This window comes from Prunus mume, linkage group LG8 (genome assembly GCF_029339155.1).
Source record: "Prunus mume cultivar Tortuosa linkage group LG8, ASM2933915v1, whole genome shotgun sequence".
Taxonomy (NCBI): Eukaryota; Viridiplantae; Streptophyta; class Magnoliopsida; order Rosales; family Rosaceae; genus Prunus; species Prunus mume.
Genome location: NC_142705.1, coordinates 10,602,097 through 10,627,436, shown reverse-complemented (window position 1 = coordinate 10,627,436; position 25,340 = coordinate 10,602,097). Strand labels below are relative to the sequence as shown.

The 25,340-nt window shown below is 36.9% G+C and overlaps 1 protein-coding gene, 1 long non-coding RNA gene and 3 pseudogenes across 5 annotated transcripts; 4 read left to right on the top strand and 1 right to left on the bottom strand.

The window, feature by feature from the left end:
* The first annotated feature begins 3,383 nt into the window (after positions 1-3,383).
* LOC103341757 (uncharacterized) lies at positions 3,384-10,074 on the top strand (annotated as a pseudogene). Its single transcript, XR_016122985.1, has 3 exons — positions 3,384-4,232; positions 4,337-4,496; positions 9,524-10,074. The product of XR_016122985.1 is annotated as an uncharacterized LOC103341757 (transcript).
* LOC148914708 (uncharacterized) lies at positions 5,496-7,904 on the top strand (annotated as a pseudogene).
* A 354-nt stretch (positions 10,075-10,428) lies between the features above and the next one.
* On the top strand, positions 10,429-12,344 carry LOC103341758 (uncharacterized; annotated as a pseudogene). Its single transcript, XR_016122461.1, has 3 exons — positions 10,429-11,359; positions 11,548-11,710; positions 11,832-12,344. The product of XR_016122461.1 is annotated as an uncharacterized LOC103341758 (transcript).
* An 899-nt stretch (positions 12,345-13,243) lies between these two features.
* Positions 13,244-23,582, top strand: LOC103341759 (uncharacterized). Of its 2 annotated transcripts, XM_089043138.1 has the most exons (4): positions 13,244-13,328; positions 20,303-21,092; positions 22,474-22,642; positions 22,822-23,582. In XM_089043138.1, exons 2-4 carry the CDS (start codon positions 20,334-20,336, stop codon positions 23,286-23,288), a joined length of 1,395 nt encoding a protein of 464 aa, XP_088899264.1. In that variant the 5' UTR covers positions 13,244-13,328; positions 20,303-20,333; the 3' UTR covers positions 23,289-23,582. The 2 variants fall into 2 exon arrangements, with proteins under 2 accessions (XP_088899264.1, XP_008243529.2); XM_008245307.3 differs by lacking the exon at positions 13,244-13,328 and having other exon boundaries at positions 20,170-21,092.
* On the bottom strand, positions 19,623-20,391 carry LOC148914707 (uncharacterized). Its single transcript, XR_016122841.1, has 2 exons — positions 20,255-20,391; positions 19,623-20,159 (listed from the first exon to the last, which is right to left on the bottom strand). It is a non-coding gene; the product is annotated as an uncharacterized LOC148914707 (long non-coding RNA).
* Positions 23,583-25,340: the final 1,758 nt, after the last annotated feature.

The window sequence follows — 25,340 nt, the reverse complement described above, 5'->3', positions numbered from 1 at the left end:
ATTGATGAAAAAAAAAAATTCCACTATTTGACAAATCCTTTAATCATGTTGATGGGTAAAACCCGAAGTGAGCCTCTCTCTTGACAACACAATCTTCTATGTTGTGGCGTGATCTTCACGCAGTTTTTGTTCTCTCTCCTAGCTCTTCATATCTCCCGCCATCACTCTTATCTACACAAGCTAATGAGTCGACAAAGACGACATTGATTAATGGCGTAAATTATAGTTGTGGCGTTCACTAATATCGACCACATGCAATAAGTCTATGTTAAATTACATGTAATAAGTCTATGACAACGAGACTTAATTAATTTGTTGTCACTCATATCGACCACATGCAATAAGTATATGACAGAGACTTAATTAATTTATCGTCTCTCATATCGACCACATGCAATAAGTCTAACAGAGACGACATAAATTAACCTATCTACACAAGCTGATGAATATGACCATCATCAATAGGCATAACTATCATAGGACTGGACTAAATCTTGGGACTGACTCTCTCAGAATTAGCTGGCCTATTGGCCTAAGCGCTTGGATTAATCACTTGATTTACGCTTTGGTGATAGGTCGAACTAAGAAACAGCTGGATTTTAAAAATAGTAAAGACCTATGTTTGATGTTGTGTCTTACTAAAAAAATAATCTTATAATATTTAAATTTAATTGGAGTTTTTAACCTAATAGGTAAATAAATGCTACAAAGAAACCAATTCAAAGATTTATAACAATATACACCAAGATTAATATATATGTATAATTTTTGTATATTTGACTTTTGACTTCAAACTGAAAAATATAATTTGACAAGGTAAAATTGCTTTCGATAAAAAAAAGCATGACATCATGAATTATTAAACTTGTTTCAATATAAAAAATATCAAACATTTGTAAATTACTATAGTTTGATTTTCCAAATGCAATATCAAAATAATTATTGTAATATTTAAATTCAATTACGGATTTTTATTTAAAAAAAAATAAATGCTGCAAAAAAACCCATTCAAAGATCTAAAACAATAATTAAAAATAAATAAATAAAATTTTGATATTTTTTAAAGAAAGGCGTCGGACTCACATGTTCTATTTAGTGAGCATGCTATTTAGCGGACAACTTTTCAAGCTCACTGTATTAGACGAGCGAGTGAGACATTTTTTCACTATTGGACTATACAATCTCATGTACTCACGTTAATCATAGCTTTACCAAAACAAGAGTTCGAAAGAGCTATTTAACCTAATCTAGTCCAGTGGGGCGTACCAAACATGGCCTTAAGGGACTGTACTAGGCTTTAATTTGGTGCTGAGTTTCACCTTAGGTTTTTTTCTTTTTTTTAAAAAAAAAAATTATAGAAATTCTAGGATTGCATTCACTAGTGGATCTATGCCAAGGGCAGGGTAGGCTATTGCCCAGCCCAAATTTTTCCAAATAAACAAATAGCTACATATATTAGCCTACACAAACATAAACTGCCTACCTGAGTCCCACCGCTCAACTTCTCCTATTCTTCTTTTGGTTGGGCAAAGCTTTTTTATGCTGGGAAAATTTAAAATCCAACCCTCATTAAATAATATAGTTACTCACTCTTCTAGTTGTCATTTTTACCCATCATCATGTATTGTTTTCCTTTCTTTTTCCTGTCAACATGTGATTATGTCATTATTTCTTTTTTACCCCTTAAGCGTATGTTCTTTTCCTCATTCTTAGTACAAAGAAGAAAAATATCTACATAGAAACCTAAAAACAAAATATTATTGCTTGTGAAGACAAAATACAATAGTCTTCTTATAGTTTCCTCTTTTATATTGTTATTCTTTGTGCATTACTACGACTTCTAATTTTATTTTATTTTAATTTCTCTTCTCCTGAGATTTTATTTTTTAATACGAATGATTTGATGGTCATATCATATTATTTTTTAGTTTTTTTATTTAAACCCCATACTTTTTTTTGTTCACCTTAATACTTCAATTATTAAGCTCTTAAGTTTTATTATGGTGTAAAAAGACAAAAAAGATCATCCAACTTAATACTTAATCCTAGTACATCTATATACACACTCCACCACTCTTCATATTAAGTTTTAGAAAAGCACAAACTCCTCTACACCCTATTGCCAAATTACTTCTCTTTCAATCCAAGAAACCTACTACACTCTCATTTTCTCTTCACAAAACCTCATAGTTCATTTTCAATGCTGCTACATATTTGACAACAGTGTTTCTTTAAGTAATGTGAGGTTGAAGTGAACTTAGAGTGGTGAGGGGCAAGGTAGCGGGGTGTGGATTATGAGGTTGATGAGTTTTTTTTTTTTTTTTTTTTCTGCTAGGTCTATATTTAGAAGTAGTTTGGGAAGATAGTGAGGTTTTCTTAGAAATTGTGAAAATTTGAATTAGAAATTGAGGTGAACAAATAGAAGTGCGAGATTTAAATAGAATAACTCTTATTTTTTGGAAGAACAAACAAATACAAATACAAATACAAAAAAAAAAAAAAAAAGGAAATATGATATGTTAACGATAGGCGTGCATATGTCTTGATTAATTTACCATTTATCCAACGAGATTCTTTGGTTATGATTCTCTCATTCATTTTTTGCTCCTTTCTATGTGTTATTTTTTTATGTTTATTAATTAAATTAAGTTGTACTATCAAATTTGGTAAGTTTTGCCTGTCCTACTTTCAAATCTTTGAACCTCCACTGATTGCATTCATAATTCAGCAAAAAAGTCACTAGCCACAAAGGACCAATACAAACTAGTCACAAAGGGCCATTACAATAACGAAGCGGTCAAACATCAAAATTAAGACAATCTGGTGCGCATCCACTAACAATCACGCAGAATTTCTAAAGTTAACTAGACTATAGGCCTTGTTCGAGTTTAGTTATGTTGTTTTCGTGCTTTAGCCCCACTAAAAAAAATTCTAGACAATTTAAACCATTATATATTATATTATAGAAGAAGCCAAGACAAAAAAACCAGGCCCTAAATAATTTCATGTTTCCATCATTGCTCATCATATAATATTAACTAAATAGTATTTGAAATTATTTGTTTATTACTTTGATGTATAAATCTTTATAATTAGCATAATTTAAAGACTTTTAAGGTGCTTGAATCCATAGGGCAATACCCTTAAAAAATGTCATTAAAATGTTGGAAAATTTAGCCTTTCAAAATCTTCTCAATTGAAAGGTCAATTGTTTCATAACCAGATTCTGCACCAAGTCACCTACCAAAGTACGAGGGCATATAGAAATCAATGTAAAATTCATTAATTAGCCATGCTACCCTAAGGTTCGTTTTTTATACAAAGAAAGACAATGATGCGACCCTCCACCCCACCCTTTTTGCCTATAAAATATCCCACTACCACTCACGTACTAGCACCACAAAACAACAGCACTAAAAAGCCACTGCTGGTACGAAATATTTCATCAAGACTTTGAAAATGGCTGAGCCAAAAGGCCGACCAGTTGGAGGCACAGAGACCAGCTGGTGTCACGCCGTGCCTGGCGGCACCGGCATCACGGTGCTAGCCCTTCATGCCTCGAAACCCCGGATGTGCTCAATCTCCAAACTGCCCTCCTTAAAGTCCAAAACTCCCACCCCATCCTCAACTCAAGGCTCCATACAAACCCCAAAACAAACACACTCTCCTTTGTCCCATCCCCCACTCCCTATGTCCAAATCAAATCGTTCAGCCTCTCATCAACTTTGGAAATCCTTGAAACCCTCTACAGCCCAATTAGCAACCCCTCAGTCTCTGCTTTTCACCTGATCCTTGAGCATGAGCTGAACCAAAACCCTTGGCAGCTGAAGAACACTACATGCACAACTGACCAAGACATGTTCTTCGCAAGCATCTATGCTCTGCCAAGCGCCACGTGGGTCGTGGCGCTGAGGCTTCATGTCTCAGCGTGTGACCGTACCACGTCAGTGTCTTTTCTGAGAGAGGTGGTGGGGTTGATGGGTGGTGGAGACGAAGGGAGAGAGGTGAATATGGAAATTGGGAACAAAGGGGAGGTCAATTTGGGAATTGAGGATCTTATTCCTTGTGGGAAGGGTAAGAAGGCTATGTGGATACGTGGAATGGACATGCTTAGTTACTCTGTTAATTCCCTGAGGCTGACTAATATGAAATTCACCGACACCAAATCGGCTAGGGTTTCTCGGGTGGTGAGGCTGCAGATGAATGAAGATGACACTCAGAGGGTTCTCAATGTAAGTTTTATTACATTAACCATTTAATTTGCACATATATATACAATGGATTGATTAATTTAATTCAATTTGTGGTATTAGCTTAATTAATTTGATTATTGTAGGGATGCAAGACAAGAGGGATTAAATTATGTGCAGCATTGGTGGCTGCTGGTTTGATGGCTGTGGATGATTATCGTCTGGAAAATCAGAAGAAGTACGGTGTAGTGACACTCACTGATTGTCGATCCAATCTCCATCCAGCTCTTTCACATAAACATTTTGGTAATTCACAAACCCTGTTCAAATACCATTTTTGCATTCATGACTGTTCGGGAGTAAAAATATCTTGTACGCGCTAGGGAAATTACATTATGGTATCACTTGTGTATACATATGTTACAGTGTGTTTGGATGAGGGAAATAAACTTGGGATTTTGACAAAAGTCAGAATTTCTAAATTTACACGAACCAATTCCCGTATTTGGATACAAAAACATAGAAATTTAAAAATTCTATGTGGGAAAAAAAATGAAATTTGGAGGTCATAAATCTCAACTTTAAATTCTATCTAAAATTCCAAGAGAGATTGAGTTTTTAAAAAATATAACTTTACAAACAAAGGTTAAATTTCATATTTTAAATCTGTCATCCAAACAAGAAACTTTACAAATTCTAGAACATTAATTTCCGTCATTTTTTAATTCCGTCATTAATTTCTACACTTTTAAATTTTCTCATCCAAACATATCATAATAGATGTAGGGTAGTTATTTCATATTTCTGTTAGATATATGATGCACAATGTATTATTGTATCACTTGTGTACATTCTCTAATAAATGTAGGTCATATGTTATATTTCTATTAGATATATGGTGCACAATGTGGTACAATAACAAATATTCCTAACATTTTCCATCTAGAAATATTTTAGGACTATTTGGCAACATAATTATCTTATATGACATGATTGCATAAGCTGTGATTAGATTCGCTATGTCTTAGAATATTAATTATATATGTGTTTTATGTCTCACAATATAAATTGTATTATGAGAACATTTCTCCAATTCTATAAATTTTCACAAATTGAACATGATATAACTTCATGTAATTAAGGTAGGTTAGTAAAACATATATTTGTCGTGTTAAAATCAAATTACTTATGTGACACCCATGCGACTTGTTTCTTATTCATGTTCATAGGAAGCATAATTCTCACATTTGTACTTATATAAGTTAGTCACATTATTATGTGTTATTTGTTATCTATACGAATACGATGTGTCGTAGGTGTGGGCAGGAACATGGGCGGATCCACGTTAAGGACAACAGGCCTCGGACGACCCTTGGAAGGTTGGAAAAATGGCCTGGGACTCCATTGAAGCCCCTTGGACAACTGCTGAAGCCCTTGGATGCACGCCATCCGCTCGATGAAAGTCCTGTGAGAAGAGGAAGACAGTCATGGGCTGGTCAACCTGGCTGTAATTTTTTTGTAAAACTGCCTTGCCAAACGACGTCGCTTTGGCAAAGGCTCTGACCAAATTTTTTAAATGACACCCTCAAAACGACGCAGTCGTCGTTTGAGCCGCTTTAAAAAACAAAAACAAAACAACAAAACAACAGCCTTGCGAATATGCACAGCAGCCCCAAACCCTTCATTTCCAATTTCACACTTCCTCTCCCCACCCTCTCAAACCCTAACCTCTCCCCCAACCTCCCAACCTCCAACAACCTCCATCATCAACTCTTCATTGGGCCACCAATCACCGCCGTTCTGCCGTCCTCCTCCCTCCTCCATTGTTTTCAACTACAAGTAAGCTTAGCTATGAAATTTATGGAAAATGTTTAATATATATTGTTGTTGTTGTTGATATTAAAATTTATTGTTGTTGTTGATATGAAATTTATGGAAAATGTTTAATATATATTGTTGTTGTTGTTGATATTGAAATTTATTGTTGTTGTTGATATGAAATTTATGGAAAATGTTTAATTTATTGCTATATGATTATTGAATTTATGCTTTATTGAGTTAATGCTTGAAATTTATGGATATGAATAATATTGATATTTTTTGTATGTAATGAAATTTATGGATATGATATGAATCATAGTGATAATCATATTAATGTAGATTGATTGAGTTTATGCTTGATTGAAAATGTGAATTGAGTATATTGAATATTAATTGATATTTGATATGATAATTTAGTATATTGAATATTGATTGATATGGGTTTATGGAGTATATTGAATTTTGAGAGTGGGTTATTGACATTTTCATATTCATATGATAATTTGGGTAAAAATTAATGATTGATTGAATTAATTGATTTGTAAATTTATGGAACGATTCTTTAAAAGAAAATTATCTACAGATAGTCCTTCTCCGTCTAATCCGGGTAGTTCAAATGCAAGACCAATTGAAGTAGATGAGATCTTAGCTAATCTTCAGGCAGACCCTGGACTAAGAACTCGAATGGTGGATTATAGTCATAATATTCGAGATGAGATTCAAAGAGCATATCTACAAAAGGGACCTTGTCAACCTAGAAGTTATAAATTCCCACAAACTAATCAATCAGGAATTAATAGACGCTTCATTGCTAATTGGTTTGATGATCATGATTGGTTGGAATATAGTATTGCTAAAGATGCTGCATTTTGTCTTCATTGTTATCTCTTCAAATCAAATTTTGATCAAGTGGGTGGTGATGCATTCACTGGGGTAGGCTTCAATAATTGGAAGAAGGCGAAAGAAAGATTTAATCTTCATGTTGGACCGGTTGGTAGTGTTCACAACCAAGTTAGAGAAGTTGCTTACAATTTGATGCATCAAACTACACACATTGAAAAAATTGTCATCAAGCAAACAATCCAAGCTCACGACGGCTTATCGCACTTGCTTGAATGCATCACTTAAGTGCACTAGGTATTTGTTGCGACAAGGTCTTTCTTTTCGTGGTCATGATGAAAGTGCCCAATCAAGTAATAGAGGGAATTATTTAGAGCTCTTACAATTTCTTGCGGATCATGATGAAAAAGTTAAGGCCGTTGTGTTGGAAAATGCTCCAGGAAATTTGAAGTTAATAGCTCCTTCAATTCAAAAAGATCTTGTCAATTCTTGTGCTAAAGAAACCATTGGTCTTATCTTGAGTGATGTAAAAGATAGATATTTTTCCATAATGGTGGATGAAGCACGTGATGTTTCAATAAAGGAGCAAATGGCGATGGTGCTTCGCGTTATGTGAATGACAAAGGACAAATAATTGAAAGGTTTGTGGGGGTTCAACATGTGACCGATACTACTTCAAGTGCACTAAAGGAAGCCATTGATGAATTCTTTTCTTCTGCGAATTTGAGCTTTTCCAAGCTACGAGGACAAGGTTATGATGGAGCTAGTAATATGAGAGGTGAGTTCAATGGCCTTAAGACAAAGATTTTGAGAGAACAACCTTGTGCATTTTATGTTCATTGTTTTGCTCATCAACTTCAACTAGCTCTTGTTGCGGTAGCAAAGAAAAACATTGATGTCAACTCTTTTTTCACAACGGCTAATAGTTTGGTCAATGTTGTTGGAGCATCTTGTAAGCGTCGGGATGCACTTAGAGCACAATACCAAGAAGAGCTTGTGAGAGCTTTTGAAGAAGATTGTCTTATAACGGGGCGGGGCTTAAATCAAGAAACTACTCTCAAACGTGCAGTGCAATGATACACGATGGAACTCACATTATGGTACGTTGATTAGTATCATTTCTATGTTCCCATCTGGGTGAATGTGCTTCAAATGATTGTTGATGATAATCCTAATTATAGTTCGGGTGAAGCCTATAAGTTATGGAGAGAAATACAATCTTTTGAGTTTGTGTTTCATTTATTTTTAATGAAAGCTATATTGGGAATAACAAACACTTTGTCTCTAGCATTGCAAAAGAAAGATCAAGACATTGTGAGTGCAATGAGTTTAGTGACAACATGCAAGGAAAACCTGCAGTTCATGAGGGATAATGAGTTTGAAGAATTGGTTGAGCAAGCATCTTTGTTTTGTTACAAACATGATATTATAGTTCCTACCATGGATGAGGAATATGTAATTCCAGGGAGGTCACGGGTGTAATGCTCCAATGAAGACAAATTATCATCCTTATCGTGTGGAGATGTTTATTCATGTAATTGATGGACAACTTGTGGAACTAAATGATCGCTTCAACGAGGTAAGTACTGAGTTACTTACTTGTTTGGCATGCTTGAGTCCGAAAAATAACTTTGTAGCTTTTGACAAACGAAAGCTAGTTCGTCTTGCTCAATTTTATCCTTATGATTTTTCGGATAGAGACTTATTGATGCTTGAAGATCAACTTGGTGTTTATATTCATCATATGTGTTCGAATATTGATTTTTCTCAATTGGAAGGGATTAGTAGTCTTGCGGAAAAAATGGTGGAGAAAGGAATGCATGAAATATTTCCTATATGTGTATTTGCTTTTACATTGACTTTGGTTTTACCGGTTGTAGCTGGAGAGGAAGAAGCATTTTTAGCCATGAATATTATTAAAAATCCACTTCAGCAGAATGGGGAGATCAATGGTTGAATGATAGCGATTGTTTATATTGAGAGAGATGTTTTGCTTGTATTGATAACTTGAAACTATAATGCAACGCTTTGGAGAATATAAAACTTCGTCGGTGACAATTGTAACTTGTATTATTGGTTTTGTTATGAATTATGAATGGAAGTACTATCTTTTTATCTTTTTAGCATTATTTTCTTTATAAAAAAATTTAGAACTTTTACACTAAGCCCCGTCCCACATAATCTGGATCCGCCACTGTGTGGGGAACATATTTACAAACATTAATTGACACAACCATTTTGCTAACAGTCACTATCCTAAAGTGTACCAGATGGCATCTTTTTTTGACACATGTCCTGCGGACCCAGCCAACCTAGAATGGTACGGTTTATTATATCATATGCGGCCCCCTTAGCTCCCAAAACCATTGTATCATCGTAGGTCACCATATTCTTCTGTTACACTCATTAAGTCATTGCACATGGCTGATAGATACTGAATATTGGAATATTACAAATGTGGTGTTATTAATTCACGTATTTTAGTATAGATGAAAGACGTACATAAAAAAGAATATAAATTGGGAGTTTCCTTGTACGTGTCAAATAACATTAAGTTAAAATATGATGTGTCACATAATTTGAATATGCACGCCCTCACCCACAATTACTAACTACGCTAATGGCTGACTAGTAATGCTTGTGAAATGACTGAAATACCCTTCAACATTCAGGATTTTACCACTCTGCCATCCTCAACACCCATGCTACTAAAGGAGGAGAAACTCTATGGGAGCTGGCCAACAAAACCTACAAGGCCTTTGCAAGCTCTAAGAGCAACAACAAGCACTTCTCCGACATGGCTGACCTCAACTTCCTGATGTGCAAGGCCATCGACAACCCTACCTTCACCTCGTCGTCTTCCTTAAGAACATCGTTCATGTCGTGTTTGAGGACCCAGTGATTGATGATTCAAACGACAAGCAGAGTCATGCTGAGGAATACATGGGGTGTGCTTCAGTGCATGGCATTGGCCCTTCCATTGCAATCTTCGACACGATCAGAGATGGACGGCTGGATTGTGTTTGTGTGTACCCAGCACCATTGCACTCTAGAGAGCAAATGCAGGGGTTGGTTGATGACATGAAGACAATTCTTGTGGGTTGTGATGGCAATTAATGTAGAATGGAAGATCTAAAAAGTTGTTACGAAATTTGAGTAATAATATGTATGGATCATGTATCACTTTTATGCTTACATATTTATAATTTGCGTTATTGTGTCACGCATGATCAATTAATTAACTTATGCCAAAAGAAAAACAAGTTTTTAATTCCAAAATTTTCTTGTTCAAATAAGTTTTTACTTCCAAAATTGTTTTGTTTTGTTTTGTTTTTGCAGGTAAAAAGAGAAATTTTTTGTTTTTGTTGGAGAGAGAGAGAGAGAGAGAGAGAGAGAGGCTTGAAGATTTCTTTAATGCACATCGGTAGACGCAGTTAATAAGGCAACTGATCACCTACCAAAACAGAGGGCAGGGCAGATGAAAACTTAATGCGAAATTCAACCATTTGTCTTAAAATCTTACCATCGCAAGTCTTCAAAATTTATACACAGAATGGCCATGTGATGTGACTCTCCATCAATTTGTATATAAATCTCACCACAACTTACCATTATATTGCAACTCTAGCTATTAGCTACCAAAAGCAAAACAAACAAAAAAACCTAGCTATACTTCTACTATTTCAGTAAGGCTTTGAAAATGGCTGATCAGCCAAGAGGTCGAGCAGTTGGTGCCATGGAGAACAGCTGGTGCCGAGCCGTGCCGGGCGGCACTGGCATAACGGTGCTGGGTTTTGACATCTCCCGCGCTCCGGATATGCTCAAATACCAAACTGCACTTCACAAGCTGCAAAACGCCCATCCAATCCTAAACTCCAGGCTCCATACCAACACCAAAATGAACACATTCTCCTTTGTCACATCCCCCACCCCTTTTGTCCAAATCAAAACATTCGACCTCTCATCAACTTCCGGAAATCCTTGAAACCCTATCAAACCCAAGTAATAATTCAGTCTCTCCCTTCCACCTGATCCTTGAACACGAGCTAAACAAAAACACTTGGACTAAAACTACAACTACTACTTCTTCTTCTTCATCAAGTGCTAGCACAAATGATCAAGACATGTTCTTTGGAACAATCTACACCCTCCCCAATGCGAAGTGGGTGGCCGTGATGAGGCTACACGTGTCAGCTTGTGACCACACCACGGCTGAGACTATGCTGAGAGAGTTGCTGGGGTACTTGATTGGTGGTACTAATGATGGAGAGGGGAGAGGGATAGAGAAGGAAATTGGGAGTAAAGGAGAGGTCAATTCGGGAATTGAGGACCTTGTTCCTTCTAGGATTGCTAAGAAGCCCTTTTGGGCTCGTGGGGTGGACATGCTTAGTTACTCTCTCAACTCCCTGAGGCTCACAAATTTGAAATTCAAAGACACCAAGTCAGCTAGATCTTCTCAGGTGGTAAGGTTTCAGATGAATCAAGAGGAAACTCAAAGGATTCTCGATGTAAGTTTAATATATGCATACACCTTTAATATATATATATATATATATATAATAGTTAATAATTCGAGTATCAATCTACAGTACCTGATACATTGTCGAATACAGAAGATAACCAAACTTTTTTCATTTGGATATTACGGCACTTATTGAGCAATCTTGCTTGTGATCAATGAAATCAAAATTTGTAGGGTTGCAAGGCTAAAGGGATTAAATTATGTGGAGCATTGGTAGCTGCTGGATTGATGGCTGCAGATAAGTGCTCTAAACATCATCAAAAGAAGAAGTATGGGGTACTAACACTCATTGATTGCCGCTCCAATTTTGATCCAGCTCTTTCAATTCACCATTTTGGTAAATTCACATCCCCCCTTGGTCATTCTAATCCCATACAGTACAAATTTTTCTATACAATAAATCAAAACCATATATATTTGTGCATGTCAAAATGATTGAAATACCCTTTGACATTCAGGAAATTATCACTCCGTCATCCCCCACATCCACACCATCAAAGGAGGAGAAAACCTGTGGGAGCTTGCCAAGAAAACCTACACGGCCTTTGCAAGCTCTAAGAACAGCGACAAACACTTCACAGACTTGGCTGCCCTGAGCTTCGTGATGTGCAAGGCGATCGAAAACCCGGCGTTGACCCCATCGTCTTCCTTGCGATCATCATTCATGACAGTGTTTGAAGACACCATCATTGATGATTACAATGACATGCAACGAGAGCTGGGAGTAGATGACTATATCGGCTGCGCTCGGTGCACGGCATCGGCCCTTCCATTGCGATTTTCGACACGATAAGGAATGGAAGGCTGGATTGTGTTTGTGTGTATCCATCGCCATTGCACGCGAGAGAGCAAATGCAGGAGCTGGTTGATAACATGAAGAAAATTCTTGTGGATTTGGTATAGATCAGTGTGTGACCAAGTTGATCAACAAAAGTTTTGTATGATTTGGATCGGTCTCAGGCCCGCTTTGGGATTGCGCTGTATTTTTAAAAAGCTTGTCATGTGTGCTTTGTGCTTTGAAAATATATTTCAATGTTGTCTGTTTGGTAAACAATATCTTTAAAGTCTTTGTTAGTACAAAAGCAGTTGTCAAAACCATGGTAAGTTTTAATATAAAATTGTTGTAATGTGAATGATGACTAAAATAGACATGATGTTAAGTGTTATGTACTAATCATGTGGTAGTAGTGGTGATGGAGTGGATGGTGGTGGTAGGGATGGATTTGCCATGGGATGGCGCCAGGTGGTGGTAGATGCATGGTGGTGGAGGTGGCATGGTGGTGGTGGTGTTGGCTTGTGGAGGTGGTGGCACATGGTGATTTGGTTGGAGGTTTTAAAAGTGGTTTGTGGTGGTGGTGGTGAAGGTGGAGGTGAAGGTGAGAAGGTTAGGGTTAGTGGTGGTGTGTGTGGTGGGCTGGAGGTGATGGTGGTGGGAGGAGAGGTGTGGTGGTTTGTGGTGTGCGTGGTTGGAGGCGTATGAATAGTAGGGATGTGGAAGGTTGGATGTGGGGTGAGAGGGTGTATTTTAGAAATGAATGATAGTATTGGGAATTAAAAATTCATTGCTGCTCTCAGGGTTCATTACTTGCTTTCAAAAGCAAGCTTTTTTTACTTTTAAAGTTTCTTTGTCAGTTGTCCAACGCTTAAAATAATCGAGATATTTTATTTTACCCTAACTGTTCAACTTTAAACTTTGCGGTTTTGCGTACTAAAAAAAGCAAAAGCGGCGGCTCAATGGTACACCTTTATGGGGTTCAAGTTCATTTTTCAGTTATGAGTTTAATTTTATTCAACTGTTTCTTTAGTGTTTAGGGATCGCATTTATATTAACTTGAGTTTTTGGGTTCTACTCCCCATGATGAGATTGTGAGCTTGATCACGGAAGATCCGGCTGGAGTTTGGTTCATGCTGAATTATTTTGGGCTTTGAGAGGTCCATATAACCGAAAAGAAAAGGTACAAATGTTAGATATAAATAAATCAATTTAAAAACTACAAATATATTCCAAATTCAAATAAAATGATAAACTTGATTCCAAATTAATCAATGTATGCCATATTTTTGTAAAGTCTAAAAACCAACAGTTTTACCCTTTGAACCAAATTCGAAAAGGAAAAAAAGAAAAGAAAAAAAGAAATATGACCCCAAATAAACTATTTAGCGAACTCAATATTGTAATAGCTAGCACACACATGATGAGAGAAATAGAGAGTCCCGCTTTTCATCAACATTATGATTCGGCTATTTAATACAAAGTCACTCCGTATTAAGTTTAGAGATTTTTGTAGAAATGTCACCTGAACTTATACATCAATTTCAATTTGTTACCTTAAATAAAAATTTAAGAAAATGTGACTTTAATTTTTCACAATCCATTATTTTTCATCTGACTTTAACACAATTCAATTTTTCATATATTTTAAGGGTATTTTAGTCTTTCCATTTTCAAGGGTATTTTAAACAATGAAAAAATCATTATAAAAAAAAAAATTGTATATCTTTTTAAACAATTAAAATTGAAAAAAAAAAAAAAATCTCAGCTTCCCCATCCCTATGCACCACTAGAGGCTCCAACCAACCCCGCACAACTTGAAATCCATTCATCCTTCCCTCTCTACAACGGAACACCAACCCTCCGCACACAAATTCCCTCATCCTACCTTTTTCTTCTTATTTTTTTTTCTTTTTGTATTTTTCCATTTTAATAATGAAAATTTATGGAATGACAACTACCAAACCAACAATTTGCTAGCCTACATAACAAATGATGACCAAGCAAACTTTGAGAGAGAGAAAGAGAGAGAGTCCTATGTGATGTGTTTTGGGGGCAGGTGGGGGAGAGGAGAGGTACGTCTCTTTTTTCTCTATTTTTTTTCCTTGAAAATGGAAAGACTAAAATACTGTTAAAAAATAGATGGAAAATTGAATGGTGTTAAAGTTAGATGACAAATCATGAATTTTGAAAAGACAAAAAAAAAAAAGTCACATTTCTCTAAAAATTTTCTTGAAAATGAGGTATAACTACATTTCTACAAAAATATGAATAAGAGCACTATTTTGTACACTCTACTTACACCCACAAAATTTGAAAAAGCCACAATTCTCTTTGCACCCACTATTATTCCTAAAATACCATTCCATTCACTTAACTCTTTTAAACCTAACTTAACACTATTGACTGAGTCCCAAAAAAATATAAATAAATAAATTAATTAATTAAATAAATAAAGGTTTTCAACAGCCACCCACCGCACACTCCATCAAACCTTAACAAGAACCACCCATACCTTCCATCTCGACCCAAGCCTCCCCTCCTCCGTCCTCCTCCTCATGTATCTTTCACCATTATTTCAGTTGTATTGAACAACACCTTCAAACCCCAATCTAACATTCTTTTCCTCTCTCCATTTCAATCAACCCACGAATAAACAAACCCACGAGAAATATTACATCTATTGGCCCAGATCTGAGACGACACTTCTTCGACTGCATTGCCTGCCAAAGTCACTCATCCTAGTCTTCTTCATCAATATCAGCAACTTCATGGCCCTTTATTCCTCCAAGTTTCCAATTCGAGAGAGATAGAACATTCCAATCTTTATTCTTTCCTTCTTAACTATTTCCTAGACATGCCCAGTTTGAGGTTACAGGGATTCAACCCTTCCGAAACCAAAACAATTATTTTTTTAAAATGCAAAAAGTTGTCATAAAAGAGCAAGTCCAGCCGCACAGCCCAACCCGAGGGGAGGGGGGAAAAAAACAAAAATCCGTTTCCAGCCATGCAGCCCAGGCCCGGGGGGGGTGTGGGACCCACCAACGGGCTGGCCCAACTCTCGCCCGTCCAAAACTTCGGTGGAGGTACGTCGTGCGACGTCGGTGGCGTCGTCCACGCGCGTTATTCAATTTTTGCGTTGGCGGCGTGCAATGCCGTACAATAAATTGAGCGCGTCTTGTCAACGTCGGTCAACGCGTAATAATTGGAAGCCACGTGGCAGTCTAGCGCTCGATTTGATTCCAAATTTTAATCCAACGGCTGGCGATTTTTGGACAATAAAATTATGAAAAAAAATCGAAATTTTTTTTAAAAAAATACTAAAAAATCCTAAAAAATTCTGATTTTTTTTCCTATAAATACCTATAAATACCCTTCACTTTCAACACCAATTCTCATACATTTTATTCTACTTCTACAATTACTCAACATATTTTTCACTCTTCACTCAACATTTTCTTCACTCTTCACTCAACATTTTCATCTCTTTCACCTTGTAATTTTAGTTATTATTTTTATGGCTTCTTCTATTGAAACCGGAGGGGCGTGGAGCACCATGGAAGATGTTTCTTTGTGTGAGGTTTGGCTCCGAGTTTGTCATTGTCCCTTGTCAGGCAATGAGATGAAATTTTTCCATATGTGGAAAAAAATTCATGCCGATTTTTGTGAAAAAATTCCGGACTCCACTCGTACGGAAATGGCATTGTCGAGTAGGTGGAAACTTCTCAACAAAGAGATGGCAAAATGGAGAGATGCCTTGGCAAAAGCGATGAATTTGTATAGAAGTGGGGAAAATCGTACTAACGAAGTAAGTATTTTGTAATTTTCGTAATCATTAAGTTTAATGTCCTTATATATATATGTTGTTAATATTTATTGCATTGTCAATATTTTGTTAATATTTCTTGCATTTCAAATATTTGTTAATATTTCTTGCATTTTCAATATGTTGTTAATATTTATTGCATTTGAAATATTTTGTTAATATTTCTTGCATTTTCAATATGTTGTTAATATTTATTGCATTTCAATTGTTTCTTCATATTTCTTACTTCAATTTATTTGTAAGGTTAATTGCATTTCCATTATTTTTATTTTGTTACTTGCATATCCAATATATCTTAAATAGTTATTGCATTTCCATTTTTTTGTTAAATAGCTCATTCAAGCACAGATGTGGTTCGGTGCAACGGGTGTAAAAAATTACCCATCATGAATGTTGGGAGGTGGTGAAACTTAAGCGCTCAATATTATTCCAACGGTCGGCGTTGTGTTAAGCGAGGCGCTCTCAATCAAATTGCGACATCGGATTCTCTCGATTCCCCTATGAGTGAAGACTCACCCATCCAAAACAGGCCCATTGGCGAAAGGGTGCAACAAAGCGGGTAATTCAAGCAATCATAATTCAAAGTTTTGGAGAAATTGCAAGGCAAACGGCATAAGACTTGATTGAGCAAGCGCCAAGAAATGGGGTGGCAATTCAAGCCGAGTGTACGAGAAAAGGAGTATTGCGCAAAAAAGATATGGAGAAGACGGATCGGGAAACTATGGCAATGGATACAAGCCATATGTCCCGATACAAAACAATATTAGAAGCTAAACGAAGGGATGTTATGAAGAAGACTTTTCGAGATGATGGGCTAGCAACAGTTAGTTAAATGATCAAACCATTAAATTAGTTGGCATACATTTTAATATTTTTTAATTTTCTTGTTTTCTATAAGTTGGTGTACTTCATGTTTTTATTTTATTAGTAGTAGTAATTCTTAATGACTTGTATTGGTTTCTTTATTTAATAAACAAAGCTTTTAATAAAGACAATTTTATTCAACATATTCCATACATCAAACACAACATAATTCAAATCAAAACAAAACTAGAAACAAGGCACAATAATAAATAAAAAAACACACAGCAAACCATAGCAATACTAAACAACACAACCAAAACATAAGGCCTAAAACATAACCAAAGCATCTATGCTCCATCATTCATCTTCATTCCTTTCACATCATAAATGCTCATCAAGTCAAGTTGGCTTTCATGAATATAGGAAGATTGCATCTCTGTATATCGATCTATCATCCGGGTCATCATACGATCGTCTCTCACCAACGGTTCCAGCTCAAACGGTTCTCCATTTGGCCCCATGGGCCTTTCATAAATCCGGGTCAAGGCCGTGTTTATTGGATCCGGTTCATAGACCTCTCCAGCATCATAATCGTACTCATCCTCCACAATCATATTATGGAGGATGATGCAAGTCATCATAATGCTCCGGAGGATCTCCTGATCAAACAAACGAGCACGCACCTTGATAATCAACCATCGAGCTTGAAGGATGCCAAAACACCTTCGACATCTTTCGTATCCTTCTTGATAAGTAGCAAATAATTTTGCTTAGGATCGGGTTGAAATGGATTTGACAAATGTGTCCACCTGGTAGATACCGTCGATTAGATAATACCGAATGCAGTGGTATGTTATTGACTTCATAGTGGTAATTGGGGCCTTGCGCTCAAAACATCGTTGAAGACGAGATTGACCGGGGCGTTGAGGTCATTTTGGCTCGAAGCAACTCAAAGCATGCAAACCCATGTGGAAGCAAAGCGGCTTCGTGGATGATACTTTTGTGCCTTTCTATTAGTAATCACCTTGCACATGGGTTGGTGGTGCCATTGCCAATGCGTGCGACCAATCATTCTGCGAAATTCTCGGGTCGGCTTTTGTAGAAGCCGTTGGAGGTCCCGGGATTAGGTGCAGTGGGTAGTCCTAGTGTACAGTTTTTGCATCACAAAATCTTACAAAAGCCTCCACGTAGTGGACTTCGATTAGGCAACCTCATCCACGATCGTGGTCTCCATACGCCAACATGCGTATAATGGGAATAACTCTTAAGTGAAGGCCCAAAACCCGTAGCATCACACTTTTGACAAAATATGCATCATAATTGCAAATATCATGCATGATTTTATTGAACAAGTGAGGTTGCATTCTAAATCGCCAATCAACATCATTGTACAAGCGGTTGGGATAAAATAATCTTCCAAGATTCTTACCGAGAATGCCTATGTCTATCCACATTCCGTGACTGGCCGACTTGTGAACCACAGCGTGACCTGGTTCTCTTCCTCTTTCATTGCCCTTGCTATGAGAACTTGTTCATCATTCTTTCTGCAACTCATTCATTTCATGAAATCTACTTCTCCTTTCTTTCTCTCTCATGCCTCAAAGCATCATATATTCTTTTGAGAATGAATGGAGTATGAATGCTAAACCTAAGAAATGAAAATACTAAGATGTGGTGTGAGAGGCATGAGGTGAGCCTTTGGTTTTATAGAAAAATTTGGCAAGATAAAGATGCCACGTGGCTGGCATTTCATTGGATGAAAATCTTATCTGAAAATTTGAAATTCATCCGAATTTGAACCAAATTTATCTGATTGAATTTTGAAATTCATCCAAATTTGAACCCAAATGTATCTGAAATTTGATTTTTGAAATTCATCCGAAATTTGAATTTTGAAATTCATCCGAAATTTGAACAAAAAAATCTTATCCCGAAATTTTATCTGACTATGAATAGTCTTGACACGTAGGAACCCGTAAATCTTATCCGAAAATATTATCCACATTAATTATTAAGGTAAATAAAATTGTGAATAAAACAAAAAATGAATAGTAATTGCCTTAGCTAGTAAGCAATGGGGAACACAAAATTTGATTTTAAGGGCAACCACATATTCACGTAAATAGTGGCGCTCTAGCTCCTCTTGCCATGGCTAAGGGCAATATGGGGAGTAAGTAGGTGGGCATCTTAAACCGAAATACCGCATCCGCACCATGACGATCTTGATTTCATACTGTTTCATTTGGTACCGAGAGATATTAGGTACCGTGACTGTACTGCAATCGAGTATAGATAAAGTATAGCTTTATCAAGATTTTGATACCGTCGAATCACTGCACTCGTACCTAATTGAAATATACTTTTTTTTCATCTCATCCGCCTCGCTCGCTCTCCTGCATTTCTCATTTTATTTCCTTTAACATCATTTGTGTTTGGATTGTGTTTGTATTTTTGTAAGTCATAAGGCATAAGTTTAACTTTTTTTGTGTAAGTCATAATGCATGAGTTTTAACCATTTGGATTTGATGAATATGTTGATGGATAAATATTGATTTGGTTGATTTGGATATTGAATAAGTTGATTAGGATTTGGATATTGAATATGTTAATAGATATTGAATATTGAAAATGTTGATGGATATTGAATATGTTGAATCTTTGAATTTGTAACTTAGGCATCACTTATTTTAGTGTTGAATATTGAATTAGTTCATTTTTTAAGATTATTTTACGAATCCATTTGATCCACCGGATATTATTCATTAAAAGAATTTTGACTGATACATACCGAATTCAATCAGATAATAATATCGCAGTCACAGATCAGATTATCAATAAGCACATTCAAAATGCAAAAAGTTGTCATAAAAGCGACATTGGGATTTTGTTAATCAATGTCGTAAGTGCAGCGAAGTCTAACATTTAATAGGAGCTGCAATCTTATGAAGATCTATGGCCTACCTAGACAACAATAAACAAAGAGTAAAAGAAATTTATTTTTGCTAATTTAGATTTATGAAAAAAGAAAAATAGAGAGGAGGGCAACTGGGAATCTTACAAGAGCAACTCATTTGGTTTAGGTGGCAATTGATGATGTGGCTGGAGGTGAGGTGAGGAGGGGAGGTTGGTTTGGTCTGAGGGTTGTTTTGCTGGGCTCTTTTATTTATTTATTCTAATTTTCTGTTTTTATTTTTACTTTTATTTTCTTGACTTAACGGTGTTAACTTAAAAGTCATTTTGCAATTTGATAAATTTGCTTTTATAATTTTGAAAATTAGGTGGGTAAATGGAGAAATAAGACAAGGATGGGAATAGCAGCACCCAAGAATAATTAAGCGCGAATGCCTTTGGAGAATAGCATATGCGTAGGGGCCATTATATGACCTAAAAAGACGAAAATGTACAGAAATTAAAATTTGACAGAAAGCGTGGCCCATTATAAACAATAAAACACGTGTGGCCAAAAATAATATACAAACCTTAATCAGTCTTCTTCCAGTTCCTGTTATCTAACATTTTCAAAGCAGACTTCTTTATCTTTCTCTCAACCCAGAAGCAATGCCGGAGCCCAAGACCCGACCCGTGGGCGGAACCGAGTACAGCTGGTGCAAAGCCGTCCCCTCTGGCACCGGCATAACAGTCCTAGCCCTCCTCCTCTCCAAACCCCCAAACTTCTCAATTCTCCAAACTGCCCTCCACAACATCCAAAATTCCCATCCTGTCCTCCGCTCCAAACACCTCTTCGATTCCACCACAAACACCTTTTCCTTCCTCACACCCCCAACTCCCCACCTCCAAATCCAACGATTCGATCTCCCATCGACGGTTCTCATTCTCCAAAACCAAAACCAGCCCAACATCCCCGCGTTCCATCTAATCCTCGAGCACGAGCTCAACATTAACACGTGGCGCAATCCCAACCCTTCGTCGGACGCTGACACGGACGTGCTATTTGCGAGCGTGTACACTATAAGCGAGTCCCGGTGGGCCCTGGCGCTCCGCGTGCACACGTCAGCGTGCGACCGCGCTGCGGCCGTGGCGCTGCTGAGGGCGCTGTTGGCGGAAATGAAGTCGACGGGGGGAGGAGAGGCAGAGAGGGAATTAAAGGGAAATGGGGAGATCAGTTTGGGAATTGAGGATTTGATCCCAAACGGGAAGGCGAACAAGCCGTTTTGGGCGCGTGGCGTGGACATGCTTGGGTACTCTTTGAATTCGCTGAGGCTATCGAATCTGGATTTCAAAGACGCGAGCTCGGCGAGGCGTTCTCAGGTGGTGAAATTACAGTTAAACCCACATGACTGCCAGAGGCTTCTTGCTGTAAGTTAATTTCCAGTGTCTTGGATTATTATTATTATTTTTCTTTCTTAAGATTGTCAATATTTAACTGTACGCATGCATGTGATTCTAATGTTTAAATGCCACCTCACAATAGTTTTACTAGATTTTTGGCAAAAATCACCTTTAGTTTATGTAGTTTGCCAATTTTATCATTTTTGCCATGGTAGTTTTAATTTTGATAATTTCATCTCTCTAATTTTAAATACGAGCAATTCAAGGACAGATTAAATTCTGTCAAATCGCTTGCTAAAGAATTTAATTCAAAGGAATTTGACACAATTTGTAACTTGTACTTTAATCGCTAAGATTTAATTATATGGATAAAATTGACAAAATTGAAACAGCATAGACGAAAATGGTAAAACCGACAAACTATAGTATAGGAACCAAAAATGACTTATTTTTCTTCCACTTCTTATTCTATAAAAATGATACTCTAAACAACTTTAATTTACAAAGAAATTGGTTTTTAGGTATACTACGAGACCATATTCTACTACCACCATAATTACCATAATAAAGTAATGAAATCAAAATAATCCGAGATGGGCTCCATATTGTGGCATGCAGAATGGGGATGATGTGGGCGCGCCCTGTGGGCTTCGCGTTTCGAATAAGACCAATTTGAGTCTGGTGGTTAGGTTTGGTCCACTATCCCATCATCCATTGTCTTTTCTAAAGGGTTTCAGTACTAGGGATGGGAGTCATGTGGGCTGGATGATTTGTCATTTTGCGTGGACAGACTAACGAAATGGGTCTGGTTAAGATTGATTAGTACTTCACCAAATATCAAGTAACATGACTTGAACACAACTTGTTAGGTGACCAATTAGCTCGGAGTCTAGTGATGCTAGTTATGATCTCAACGTTATAAGAGGTTCCAAGACCTTGGGGAAAAAGAAAAAACCCTCTACTTGTGGTAGACATACCTCGACATGCCTCGAAATGTTTATTATTTGTGTTAGCAAGTCATGTCATTTTTTAGGTTCATGTGAAGCAATGGTCAACCCGAATCTGTATATTTCATGTTGGTTTGAAGTTGTGTTCTCGTGTGATGTCAAGCATTGGTCACTAATGGTGTTGATAGCTTAGTTCTTGGAGTCTATGCCTACAAGTGGTTGTTATGGATCCAACAAATACTCTAGCTAGCGATGAGTCAATGACTCTATGAGGCTTCTTTCTTTTTTCGGCGGCCAATTTGTGAGAGACATTGCAGTGCATCAATAATACAGTTTTGATTTTTGACCAGCTCAGGCTGACATTTTCATTTTTATCTAAATGAAGACAATCATATATGAAGCTGGTTAAGTTTGACCATGCCTCAGGACTTGGTCACTTTAATGGTGATTGAACTTTTCAGGGTTGCAAATCTAGAGAAATAAAATTATCTGGAGCCTTGGCAGCTGCTGGATTGATTGCTGCGCATGCCTCTAAGCACCTCTCGGATCATCAATGGGAGAAATATGCTGTTGTAACTCTCCTTGACTGCCGCTCCATTCTTGAACCACCCCTCAGTTCCAATAATCTTGGTAAGCCCCTGCAAATGATTTTTCAAATTGAAAATTTGAAAGTCAGCTCTAAAAAAAGTCATACCGATGGCGGAGAAAAGGTTGAGTATATTTAAAGTCAGTAGTCATCAATGAGAATACAGTGGCAATTATTTGAATGCTGATGAAATAAGATTGATATTCATCCCTAAATGATTCAGGGTTTTATCATTCTGCCATCATGAATACGCATGACATAAATGGAGGAAACACACTCTGGGAGCTGGCAAAGAGATGCTACATTGCCTTCGCAAATGCCAAGAACTCAAACAAGCATTTCACAGACATGTCAGACCTCAACTTCCTCATGTGCAAGGCTATCGAAAACCCTGGCTTGACCCCGTCATCGTCGATGAGAACTGCGTTTATCTCAGTGTTCGAGGACTCGGTGATTGATGATTCTAGTGAGGTGCACCAAGAGCTTGGGGTGGAGGACTACGAGGGCTGCGCTTCAGTCCATGGCGTTGGCCCCTCTATAGCCATTTTCGACACCATACGTGATGGAGCGTTGAATTGCGCATGTGTTTATCCGTCGCCATTGCATTCGAGGGAACAAATGCAGGACTTGATGGATCGTATGAAGAGAATTCTTGTAGAAGCTTGTGATGATGTTGAGAGTGAGAGCTAGATATGGTTGTATTGTATGAGCTTAATGATGGATTTCAATCTTTCATTGTGATGCAGCACCAAGTTAGTTCCACTCAAATAATCAGATGAATGCATGCTCATGGGCCTGGGCTACAAAACTTTGGACGAAAAGACGGCAAGCCCATCTACCTCCGTAAAAGCTCGGCCCTTAAATGCACTGTTCTCTTTCTCCCCAGGAAGGAAGTTCATGGTTTTACGTTGTTGTAGTATGAGAGAATGTGCAATAAATTCGACTACAAAATTTGTTTCCTATAGAGATGCCAAGCTCTATAAATTGCTCCTTTATTCAGAATCTCTGCAAGTATCAAAGTAGCTATATAGAATGTTCCTATTTCTTTAGCATTGGGCTATCTCCAGCACCATTGTGTTTAGTGGTGGACCCAGGATTCCAAATCTGGGGAGGCAAAAACTTACATACAAACCTTGACAAGAGTTTTTATTTGTTTATTTGTTTTTTTGGGGTCAATAACTTGACAAGAGCTTATAATAATTCACTATGCCAAATTTTGCCTTAGCAACGGATAATATCCATTGCCAAATCACCCTTCCTACCGTGGTATTACTCACCTTTGCCTATAACATTACTTTATGTATTTACAATATCAGTTCTATAATAAACACTAATGCTATAGTTCCTTATGTGTGGTAAAAAAAATGTTGACCCTTGATGCCTAAACATGCAACGGCATCGGTAGTTTTAATAGTTCTGATGCTAAATAAGGTTTATAGCATCATAATTTTATACTTAGTTAATGGCATTTTCTAACTTACAACATCACAAAAGGCAATAGTGTTGATGCTACTTATAGTTATAGGCATCAGTTGTCTTATGAGTGATGTTGTTTTAAATTTTGAACTTTAGTTGTTTGTGCAAAATTGAGGTTGTTAGGAATAATATCATGTTGTGTTGCCCATTGAACATAAAAAAACATATATAAATTTAAATATATTTAATACTACAACTTTTTCAACCCCACATATGACAACAATTTTTGCAATTTACATATAACATATTTCTTCATTTATCAACCTTGAAATTTGAGTATAAAAGAGAAATATAATGTAACAAACCAAATAAATATAAATTAAAATAAGTAACCCTTTATTAAAATTATCATAATAATTTCCAACCAAATACAATACAAGAGGGAGTCTGGAATATTTGAAAATGAAAATATTTTTGGGAATTAGGACTGCAATAAAGAAACCAAATAGGAATAGGGAATGAATAATCATTTAATATTGGATAGGTATTACTATTTTACGACATGGAAAATTGTGAAAGCATGTTGAATTTGCATGTCATGTTCATGTGGGCACCTGAGAAGCTTTTTGGGAGCTGAAGCTCTCATGTTAGCCTTGCCTACCTAGTGCCTACGTTACAATTGGGTAGGCAATTGCCTACCTTGACCTCGGTGTAGGACCGCCACTGATTGTGTTTAAAATAGAAACCATGTGCCAAAGCAGGGAAGTTCCCTTTTGCAAAATTGGGAGCCATGCCACTTCCTTGTGCATTATAAACACGGCGTTATTTTATGCCGAGTCAATTATGTCTTGAATTCTAATATCCAAAATATATATATCCCTTGAATTCTATATGTAATTTATCCAACAGGTCTAGCCCACTGAATAAGAGCCTTGATTTGCAGACAAGAGATTTAGTTGTGCGTGTATGTGAGAAATCCTCCTCCCTCTGTAGTTTAGACTATTGCTTGTGCTAAAAAAATAAAAAAAATAATTTAGACTATTAAAGGTCCTTATTTTCTGCAGACATTATGCCTTGAATTTCATATAAAATTGACTATTCAAATCAAACATCCTTATTTTCCCAAATAACATCTGCATTGATCTACATCTCCTGGAAGGGATAGCAATAACACTTCTAAGCACGCTGCTGTTTTCTGTTACCCCATAGGCAAGCAAAGGTAGTTTCAGAGGCATGATTTTGAAGGTCCATCTGCAGAAGTTGAACTGAGAAGTTCCATGTATTGTTATTGCAACTGAAAGGGATTGGAGAGCATAATAATAATAC

What these genes read in the sequence shown, in the direction of transcription:
- LOC103341759 (XM_089043138.1), top strand. Translation starts at nt 20,334, where the DNA reads ATGCCGGAGCCCAAGACCCGACCCGTGGGCGGAACCGAGTACAGCTGG. An exon ending in ACTGCCAGAGGCTTCTTGCT is followed by an intron (nt 21,093 to 22,473) that starts GTAAGTTAATTT and finishes TGAACTTTTCAG; the next exon opens with GGTTGCAAATCTAGAGAAAT. An exon ending in CCTCAGTTCCAATAATCTTG is followed by an intron (nt 22,643 to 22,821) that starts GTAAGCCCCTGC and finishes TAAATGATTCAG; the next exon opens with GGTTTTATCATTCTGCCATC.